Consider the following 11,602-nt stretch of genomic DNA (forward strand, 5'->3'; position numbering starts at 1 on the left):
GACTAGTATGGCTTGCTATTACAGTTTCTTTTTTTTTTTTTTTTTTTAACTGAAAGATAATTGCTTTACAGTATTGTGTCGGCTTCAGCCAAACATCCACATTTTTTGTGTTGTTCAGTTGCTAAGTCATGTCCGACTCTTTGCGACCTCTTGGACTGCAACATGCTAGGCTTCCCTGTCCTCCATTATCTCCCAGAGCTTGCTCAGACTCATGTCCATTGATTTGATGATGCCATCCGACCATCCTGTCCTCTATTGTCCCCTTCTCTCCCTGCCCTCAATCTTTCCCTGGATCGGGGTCTTTTCTAATCAGTTGGCTCTTGGTATCAGGTGGCCAGAGTATTGGAACTTCAATGTGAGTCTTTCCAATGAATATTCAGGGTTGATTTCCTTTAGGATTGACCAGTTTGGTCTCCTGCTATCCAAGGGACTCTCAAGAGTCTTCTCCTGCACTACAATTTAAAGGCATCAATTCTTTGGGGCTCAGACTTCTTTATGGTCCAACTCTCACATCCATATATGACTACTGGAAAAATCATAGCTTTAACTATATGGACCTTTGTCGGCAAAGTGATGTCTCTTAATACACTATATTGGTTTGTCATAGCTTTTCTTCCAAGCAGCAAGCATCTTTTAATTTCACAGTGTCCACAGTGATTTTGGAACCCAAGAAAATAAAATTAATAAAATCTGTCACTGTTTCCAGTTTTTCTCCATCTATTTACTATTAAGTGATGGGACCAGATGCCATGATCTTAGTTTTTGGGATGTTGAGTTTTAGCCAGCTCTCCTCCTTAGGGTGACCATATAATTTCAGGACACTTTAGCAATGAAAGAGGTGATTTCAGTGATTATAGCAGGACCACAGCCTAAACCAAGGCTCTCTGGCCACCTGGAAATCTCTATTCCATCTTGGCCTGGCAATCTCAGACCACACTATCTTACAGTAAAAAGGGTCATCTATAAAATAACAATATTTCTAAAAGTCCCATCAGAACTCTGTGATCTAGGTATCACTTTTGAAAATTTTATACACCCTCCTGGGTGTCTTTTCGGGGCTGTGCTGGGTCTCTGTCGAGGCATCCAGACTTTCTCTAGCTGTGGCACACAGGCTTAGTTGCCCTGCTGCGTGTGGGATCTTAGTTCTCTGGCCAGTGATCGACCCCACATCCCCTGCACTGGAAGGCAAATTTTTAATCACTGGACCACCAGGGAAGTCACAAGCTATCCCTTTTTCCTTTTTGCCTTTTCTTAGTCTGAACTTTTTTTTGTAATTTTCCTCTAACAGCAGTTTCACTAATAGTCCACTGTACATAAATTTTTGGTGCCCGCTATTAGGGGCAGTGGAAAGTAAAGCTTTAATAAATTCCTTTCTATTGAATCTTTGTACTGCTCAATAGCATACTTGCACTAAAGAGTTGGGGAATATTAAGTTATGTTCAAAATCCCCTGAGTGTCCTTCTGTGAAATGTTAGCAGGCCAGTGAGCCTATGACAAGTCTAATGAAGTTTCATCTGAGGACCCATTCTGGTGTCTTGACATAAATGACAATTTATCTGTCATCCTCAGAGGTACTTAAACTTCTGAGTCCCTCAATTGTGATGGATATCTTTCATTAATTTAGCAGTAACTACTCATTGTCCACTTCACTGTCCATCCCAAATCAGGTCATTGATGAATGGCCCACTGGGGCTGTGGGGCAACCATCTGTATGGAAAAATGTCTCCTGCCCCGAGCTTCTCTTGGGCTGTGGTACCCTTACTTCTTGACTTTTATATCATAGTTGGAGAATAGAACACTCATTGGTTTGACCTTTCCTTCTCCTTGTGACTAACTGGATATGGTTTTTCTTTCTCCTAACAGGTATAGTTAGATACTGTGATGTGTTCTGGATGAGTTTGAGGATGGCGATCTGGAGAAAAGGAAGAAAACAGAAAAGGATTAACAGGGATTCCACAAAATGATTTACTGACTTCATGTTTCCTATGTTTTATCCTAACATTCTTAGTTACTAAGTGCAGTAAGTAAAAGTCACCTAGATGATACAAGGGCTTCCTAGGTGGCTTAGCAGTAAAGAACCTGTCTGCCAGTGCAGGAGTTGTAAGAGACATGAGTTCGATTCTTGGCAGCCCACTCCAGTATTCTTGCCTGGAGAATCCCACAGACAGAGGATCCTGGCAGGCTATGGTCCATGGGGTCGCAAAGAGTTGGACATGACTGAAGCAACTTAGCACAGCACACAGCACAGCATATAACATATAAAGATACACCAAGTTTCTTCCAAATATATCCAATCCTTCAGAAATTCTCTTATAAATGAAAATGTGTGTGTTTTCACATAAGACAAGAAAATGGTAAAGGAAAGCTGCAGAGTTAAACAGTTCTTTATGATATAACGTTAAAATGGAAACTTCAAAGTCCCTTTGAAGTTAATTTCTGAGGTTTCATTGTGCCTTTCATGATTTCAACCTGATGCAGTCCTCGGTTTGTTTTGAATTCTATTTGTCAGAAATACAAACCATTAAAGCCCCAATCACTGAAAGAAAAGTATAGAAAAACTCTGTGTATTTTATGAAAATTCTTAGGCAGAAAGCTAGCATCCATTATGCAGGAACAAGAAGAGGCTCTGTCTTCAGTTCTTGCTCTTTGAAAGTACACCAGCAATTTCAAGACACAAGTACAAAGAGAGATGAATGAAAAACACATAAGTACAATGAACAAAATCTTTACTTTACAAAATACTTATTCCTTTTGATTTAAAAAATAAGAATCTTATAAAATAACCCCAAACTGTAAATATTAACATAAGAATTTCTGAATATTAAAATTATTGGAAAATACAAAGCAGAATAGTTAAAATAGTTCTATAAGTGATATAAATGAAACATTGTAAGGCAAAGCATAAATAAAATAGGTAAATTTCATGTCAAGCATAAAATTTGCTTGACAATTTTTGGGAATTATTACAATGTTAATCATTTAGAATATTGTCCTTGTTTCATATTTGCAGATGAAAATAAAGTGTTCAATTCAGTTAAACACTTTGAGCTTTTTTCCCATGTAGAGTTGTAGCTTTCATTCCGTAGGAAGCTGCCTCTGCATGGGAGTTTCTCGTGTGGGTGGGTTAGTAGCGGTAATTCTTTGAAACAGCACCTGGAAGGTTGAAAGAGTAACTGTGATGGGCAGAGAGACAAGTTGAACTGCAATGCAGTTGCAGAAGAAGCCTCTGAAGACCCCAAGGGGTTCTCTGAAGCAGGCATGCACTTTAAGGAGGTCCCAGTTGAAAAAATGGTGTGCAGCCACTGTGCTGCATCACTCCATTGCATTCTCGGGCACTGTGGCTCCTCAGGACAGACACAGCCTTATGAGAGTAGCTCCCTGCAGCCCAGCTGTTCCTAGGGAGGGCCTCAGTCTTGAGCAGAGGGGAGTAATGTGATCTGGACTCTGTACGCAGGTTTCTCCAAATTGTTGCCTTTTTCAGAAGCATTTCACGGTGACAGCATCCTCTTAGCCTAACTTTCCCCATCCTCTCCTACATTGTCAGTCTTGCAGTAGGCAAATCTAAGAACCTGTGATTTCTTTAGGAGACAATTTAGGGGAGGGTGAGAGGACACTCTAAACCCTGCTGGCCTTACAAGTGGAAAAAAAGGTGGCTCTGGCCCCCACCTGCTTTGATTTTGATTTTAAAGTCTTGTCCTTGTTCATAATCATTCTAAGAACTTTATCTCTTGGGAGACCCAGAAGGATAAAACAGAACTACTCTGTAGGAATTATGGTTGGTAACTGTACAGCAAACCAATTAATGTCTGTAACAGAACTTGTAAATTTTACTCTTATTATTGAAATTAATCAAAGGTCATTTCTTTTTTCCATAGAACATTGTGTTGCTTGTTTTCTCCATTATTCACAATGCTATATAGTTATGAGATATTGTTAATTTGTTTGCCTATTCATGTTGAAATATATTTGACTAAAATGCCTAATTAAAAAAATAAAAGTAAGAATAAATTACTATTAGACCAGCTATTATCAGAAGTGTTTAAAAATATGCCTGTGAATTCACACATGTGGATATTTAACAACATTTAGATGAATGGAGGGTATCCAGGTCAATTCTCAATTTAAGATTATTTTTAAGCATTTGAAATTTATTAAGTCCTCTTATGCCTATAATTTTTTTTCTGATTCTGCTCTCACATGCCTTTAGTTCATCTAGTTTAACATCATACTAAAAGGAGTGATGTCTTAAATGTACTTTCAAAAAAGAAATCAGACTGCTTAAATTAAAAGTGAAGTAACTCTATTTGTCAGATTTCACATCTTCCCTTCCTCTCATCTCTCTTTAAGCCTGGCTTTAGTCATTATTTTTACAGTTTACCAATACCAACACATTTTGTTCTTGTCAGCTCTCCACCACCCTATCCATGGGTGATGTGCCCTTCTCAAATTATGTTTTTCAGTAACTAAATTGTGTCCGACTCTTTGGGAACCCATGGATTCCAGCATGCCAGGCTTCCCTGTCCTTCACTATCTCCCAGAGTTTGCTCAAACTCATGTACATTGAGTCGGCGATACCATCCAACCATCTCATCCTCTGTTGTCCCCCTCTCTTCTTGCCCTCAATCTTTCCCAGAATCAGGATCTTTTCCAATAAGTCAGCTCTTCAAATCAAGTGGTCTAAGTACGGGTGCTTCAGCGTCAGTCCTTCCAATGAATATTCAGGGTTGATTTCCTCTAGGATTAACTGGTTTCATCTTCTTGCTGTCCAAGGAATGCTCAAGAGTCTTCTCCAGCACAATTGGAAAGCACCAGTTCTTCGGCTCTTGGCCTTTTTTATGGTCCAACTCTCACATCTGTACATGACTACTGCACAAACCGTAGCTTTGACTAAATGGACCTTTGCTGGCAAAGTGATGTGTCTGCTTTTTAATATGCTGTCTAGGTTTGCCATAGCTTTTCTTGCTTCAGGTGTCTACTAGCAAATGGAGGTAACAATTTTTGCTAATGAGAAATACTGTACAATATTTTTTCATAACTGTTTTTTTCTCCTCTGTCTCCATGTTCATTCAGGCTGTCCTGACAACAGTTCTCACCCTGGATGTACTAATTCCCTGGGTGGATTTCAGGGCTGCCTGAGGCTCATTTCCATTGGCGACGAAGCAGTGGATCCCATATCCATACAGCAGGGGGCGCTAGGGAGTTTCCGTGACCTCCAGATAGACACCTGTGGCCTCACAGATAGGTAGGCAATCTCACCTCAGCATGCCTGTTTTCAGGGTGTTTTTTGTTTGTTTGTTTGTTTTAACGTTTAATTGGGGGGTATTTGTTTTACAGTGTTGTGTTGGTTTCTGCCATACAACAATGTGAACCAGCCATAAGTATACATGTGTCCCCTCCCTCTTGAACCTCCCTCCTTCCCCCACCCCATCCCACCCCTCTAGGTTGTCACTGAGCACCAGCTTGAGTTCCCTGCATCATATGGCAAATTCCCACTGGCTACCTCTTAATATTTTATATATGGTAATGTGTATGTTTCAATGCTACTCTCTCAGTTCATCCCACCCCCTGCTGTTTTCAATTTTTGATAGATTAGATTAGAAACAAATAAGCTGGTGAAAGAGAGCATCTTCTTGCCCTTTCTCCATTCCCAATATTCCATTCCATAAGGTGAAATAATATTTATACAGAAAACAAAAACGAGAAACTTTAAGTAATCGTTTCTTTCCAATGATACTTCTTTAGAATACACACTGTCATGAATTTTCCTTGTATATGCCTCCAGGCTACTGAATTCATACAGAATACTATGATGCTGTTATAATTATTGATGACTATATACTTTAGAAATTTCTAACACTTCAAAGAACAGATTAGAATATTCTAAAGAGATCATGGAGGACCCAGAAATAAAAATTCTGTGTGGTTACCTGCATTCACCTTACATTCTCTATTCTATAGGAAAAATGAAAAGTAACTCTTTGATAAAAGTTGAAGCTTTAGGGATTTCTAGTGATGGACACGACTGAGCGACTTCCCTTTCACTTTTCACTTTCATACGTTGGAGAAGGAAATGGCAACCCACTCCAGTGTTCTTGCCTGGAGAATCCCAGGGACAGGGGAGCCTGGTGGGCTGCTGTCTATGGGGTCAGACACAACTGAAGTGACTTAGCAGCAGCAGCAGCAGCAGCAGCAGCAGCAGCAGTGATGTGGTAAACACAGCAGAGTGGAGAGTATTCAGTTGCCACATATTGAGCAAAGTACTCCACTTTACTGGAGAAGATTAGAAAGGCAAAGCTTTAAAACAATAACATATTAAAATTTCTAAGCATTACAACTTTACCAAAGTTATTTGTTAGCCATACTATCAGACTAGTAAGTAATTTTGGCTAAAAGGGATGGTTTAATCATCACACATGCACCTTTTTTCTGTGCCTAGTATGTCTGACTTCTCTGCAATAGCGGTGCATTAAGTTTGTGTTGAACAAATGTACACACCCCAGACATCCCCACACATCCACACATAGGGCACTTTTCAAAAGTTCACACTGCACAGAGTCTGTTGTGGAGTAAATCTAACCCAAATTTAACACTAATTTAAATTCCCTGTCATTCCCAATTAACCACAAGTTACAGCACAATTTAGCAATGTATGAGAAGATCACAAATTCCCAGTCTGTAAAATACTGACTCACAAGAACTTGATGCTTTAATGCAAATGCTCGTGGCCGTATGTTCACATTCTGTTCATTTGTAGTGGAAAAGATGATTTAAATAATTTGGACAAAACTCTCAATACTAATTTTCAGATTATAAAAAAAAATTGGTATAGAAACTATAGCATCATCCGTAAGTTTTAATTGCAGTCATCTCTGGAATCTTGAGTCTTGGGAGACGGTTAGAAATGTTCTTTTGGACATAGAGTGCTGCCTTCACCCATGGGAATGACTTAGTAGGGCAAGAGGGTGAGAGACCAAGTTCACACGCAGTAGCAGGGTTGTCACTTCAGTCAGGAAGCTCAAAGAAAGTTATTTTAGTGCCTGGAGAATTCCATCCCAGCATATGTTGCAATCACAATATTTTTCTCACATAATGTTGGTCCCTTTGTGCATAAAAATTTCTTGTCCAAAAATAAAAAAGCAAAAAAACATATCTATGTGTGTGTGACCAAAATAGAAAATAGAAACATTTTCCACATCACATTTTAAGAAGATTTTCAGATATATGTAGTAATCTATGGAGACTTCTGTAGTGTTAAGCTATCTTCTATAAAATTCAGGTTCCTCTATAAGTGGGTATAAAAATAGCTGTTGGCACTTTGGATGGCCTATATAGTCACTAATTGTAATTTTTTATGGCTCAATATCTAAAGACATGTCCTTATTCTCCATTCTTCTTATTACCAAAAATGTTCATTTTTCTCAGCCCTTTAGTCCATACCTACTAACTGCATGTCCAATGTACCATGAAATAGATTCACTTAAAAGCTCAGCAAAGCAGACACCCACGCCTGGGCTGTCTTTGGGCACTGTGCACTGTGCCCGGCCATCCGCCTAGCCCATGGGTCTGCCTGCCCCGAGCAAGTCCTAATGTGCTCAAGTGAAGCTGAGCTTTATTATTAAAATGCAGCTAGTTTTATAACTTCTATCCATCAGGCACAGGAATTAATAATTCATAGCGGCATTCCTCCTCACACTGCAAATACTGCAAAGATGTTTGAAATCTAAGGGGTACTTAGAAAACCTTCCTGAGCCACACAAAGACTTGTGCTCATGACACTCTGCCTTCCTGTGGCTCTGATGTCACTTTACAGGAAAGAGCTCCCTGTCCTTTGGGACGAGGCTGTGGGGTAAGGATAGCAGTGAGGAGAGATCGTGTCTTAACACTCTTTGGGTTTTGGCCATTAGGATTTCATGTGGTATGACTCAGGCTACATAGCCCTTTTCAGGTTCCTCTTAGGCTTAAGTATTTGCCATCCGCAACCATGGACTGTGTTGATGGGGTCACTTTTTCCAGTTCCACTGCTTTTGATCTAACATTAACCTTCTAGATGCTAAATGCAAAATTGTGAAACATACATCTTGTTTTTTTTTAATAAATAATACATTTAAAAGAAAATTAATTACCACAAACTCAAACATTTTGTTTTTGAAAAAATCTTATACCCAAACAATTTTAGATAACCCTGTAATATTCTTTATCATAGAAGAGTCATCTTCATCCTATTAAAAAGTATGGAATCTATTTAAGTGAGATTTTAGAGAGTTTCAACTTATCAAAAAAAAAAAAAGGCCAAGAAGCTGCTTTGTTCAAATGAGGGGCAAAGGGGATGGGCCATGCTTGGGTCAGGCCACCTCTTGAGCCTCAAGAGGATCTGCAGAACACCATCTGAAATACCACCACTCCAGATACTTGGTGACTTTGCTCTTGACTGTCCATTTCTTTAACTATTATTGTAATTTGCTGACTGTCAAATTATGGATAAGGGCTTCCCTGATGGCTCAGTGGTAAAGAATCCACCTGCAATGCAGGAGACTCAGATTGGATCCCAGGGTTTGGGAAGATCCCCTGGAGAAGGAAATGGCAACCCATTTCCAATATTCTTGCCTGAAAAATTCCATGGATAGAGGAGCCTGGCAAGCTACAGTCCATGGGGTTGCAAAAGAGTCAGACACAATTTAGCGATTTAAACAACAACCACTAAGGTATGGATGCCCCATCCTATGCATTCACCTAGTAGACCTCTTCAGAAAGATAAATAATGTGGATACCATTTATTCTACATGTGAATCCCACTGGTATAATCTGATTTTGAAGCTCACAATCTTAAAGTTGATGAACAGGTTCTGAAATTTGTCAGTAATTAACAATAAGCATGTCCAGGAAATACTTCAAAAATCTAATATTTATCTTTTTATTTTTTTAAGTAAAAATGAGTTTGCCTATTTCTAGTTCTTACTGACAGCTGAGATTTTTTTCTATACTTTTCCAAAGAAAGCCAAAATAGTTGTTTGGTTACATCTACTGGAATTTCAGTGTTTGGGTGCATAATTTGTATAGTATTAGAGGAGAAAAGAATCATTAAATAGCCAGATGTTCCCTTTCATCTTTTGTTTTTCCTACTTTCTTCCTAATGATGTTTGCTTTGCCTTTTCTGATTTCCAGATAAGTGACTGTAGGGGAGCAGAGTGGGATGAAATAGGGGGTGTATGTTGATCTCTGTGCATTTCTACATGTTCACACTGTACTGTCTTCCAAGCAGAGTTCCTTTCATTACTATAAATCTCTCTTGTTCTTAGTACAATTTGTAGTAGTTTGTTATGGCACTAACAGAAAAATAATACAATATTTATGTAAAATTATTTATAAATTTATACACACATATTTTGGAGAAGGAAATGACAACCTGCTCCAGTATTCTTGCCTGGGAAATCCCATGGGCAGAGAAGCCTGGTGGGTGCAGTCCATGGGGTTGCAGAGAGTTGGACATGACTGAGCAATTAAGCATACACACACATTTTTTTTTTTTGAGTAAATTTCATATACTTGCCTGTATTGATTGCGTCCCTTACAATGAACATTTTTAATTAATACACTTCATTTTTTTAGAGCAGTTTTAGTCTTGCAGAAAGTATAGAGAGTTCTCCTCTATCTCTTCTTTTTCCAGTCTCCCCACACACAGCAAAATGTATTTTTAACATCTTGCATCAGCGTTGTACACTTATTAGAATTGATGAACTGATACTGATACATTCTTATTAACCAAAGTCCCTGCTTTACATGGGCTTCCCAGCTGGTAAAGAATCCACCTGCAATGTGGGAGACCTGGGTTCGATTCCTGGGTTGGGAAGATCCCCTGGAGAAAGGAAAGGCTACCGCTCCAGTATTCTGGCCTGGAGAATTCCATGGCCTATAGTCCATGGAGTCGCAAGGAGTCGGACATGACTGAGTGACTTTCACAGACACACTGATTTACATTATAGTTCATTCTTTGTGTTAGACAGTTCTATGGGGTTTTACAAATGCACCATTATGGTATCATGTACAGTGGTTTCACTGCCCTAAAAATCTTACATGCATCACCTATTCAATCATCCCTCCCTTTTCCCAACCTCCGGCCTGGAAATCACCAATCATTTTACTCTCTTCATAGTTGTGCCAATTCCAGGATGTCATGTGTAGGAATCATGTGCTACATACATAGCCTTTCATTTAATAACATGAATTTAAGACTCTTGCATCTGTTTTGTGACTGTACAGCTCATTTGTTTTTAGTGCTAAACAATATTATATACCACAAGTTTATCCATTCACCTGAAGGACATCTTGGTTCCTTCCAGGTTTTCACAATTAGCAAAGTTATTATAAAAATTTACGTGCAGGTTTTTGTATGGAAGTTTTCAGCTCATCTGAGTAAATACCAGGGAGCCCAATTACTGGGTCATGTAGTAAGAAGATGTTGAGTTTCGTGAAATATTGTCAAACTGCCTTACAGAGTGCCTGTGTCATTTTGCATTCCCACCAACAGTGAATGAGAGCTCCTGTTGCCCTCATCCCTGCCGATATTTGGTGTTGTCAGTGCTTTGGATTTTTGCTTTCCTAACAGGTCTGTAGTGTTATCTCATTGCTTTAATTTGCATTTCTCTACTGACATATGATGCTGGAGATCTTTCTGTATTTATATTTGCAGTCTTGTTACCTTCTTTAGTCAGGTGTCTATTCAGATCCTTTGCCCAAGTTTTTAATTGGTTATGTTCTTCTTGTTGAATTTTAAGTGCGTGCATGCGTGCTCAGTTGCTGTCATGTCAGATTCTTGCAAACCCATGGACTGTATAGCCTGCCAGCCTCCTCTGCCCATGGGATTTTCAAGACAAGAATATTGTAGTGGGTTGCCATTTCTTTCTCCACTTCTTCCTGTATTTTATACCCCAATCTTTGTTAGATATTTGTTTTACAAAAGCTACCTATTAGTCTATAGCTTATCTTTTCATTCTCTTAGTGTAATTCATAGAAAAGACTTTTTTAATTTTACTGAAGTACAAATTACCATTTTTTTCTTTTGTGGATTGTATCTGAAAAGTCATTGCCAAACCAAGGTCACCTAGATTTTCTCCTATGTTATACTCTGAGAGCTTAACTGTTTTGCATTTTGCATTTAAAAATTCTGAGATCTAGTCTGAGTTCACTCACTGTTGTGAAAGATGTAAAACCTGTGTTTATAATATTATTTTTTTGCATGTGGAGGCCTAGTCATTTTAGCAGTATTTATTGAAAAAATTGTCCTTTCTTCAGTGAATTGCCTTTAGATCTTTGTTAAAGATGAGTTGATTATATTTGTGTAAACCTGTCTCTGGACCTTCTATGCTATTTCATTAGTCTTGTTTGTTCTTTTGCCAGTGCCACATGGCTTTGATTTCTGTAGCTTTATAACAAGTCTTGAAGTTGGGTAATGTTAGTTCTTTGATCTTTTTCATTTTTAATACTGTCTTGGATCTTTTACTTTTACATATAAATTTTGGAATTAGTTTGTTGACATCCATAAAATTACATGCAGTGATTTTGATTAAGATTCTTTGCCTCTATTCAAATTGGGAATAACTGAAAT

The 11,602-nt window shown here is 38.6% G+C and overlaps 1 protein-coding gene across 2 annotated transcripts in view; it reads left to right on the top strand.

Annotated features, from left to right (window-relative positions):
- Positions 1-11,602, top strand: part of LOC109562531 (contactin-associated protein-like 3) — a 235,445-nt gene that overhangs the window by 147,840 nt on the left and 76,003 nt on the right. For both annotated transcript variants that reach the window (XM_070794848.1, XM_070794849.1), the window contains exon 10: positions 5,071-5,242. In XM_070794848.1, coding sequence (XP_070650949.1) covers positions 5,071-5,242 — 172 coding nt within the window. The remainder of the gene's footprint in view (positions 1-5,070; positions 5,243-11,602) is intronic.

Source organism: Bos indicus, chromosome 8 (assembly GCF_029378745.1).
Source record: "Bos indicus isolate NIAB-ARS_2022 breed Sahiwal x Tharparkar chromosome 8, NIAB-ARS_B.indTharparkar_mat_pri_1.0, whole genome shotgun sequence".
NCBI classification, from domain to species: domain Eukaryota; kingdom Metazoa; phylum Chordata; class Mammalia; order Artiodactyla; family Bovidae; genus Bos; species Bos indicus.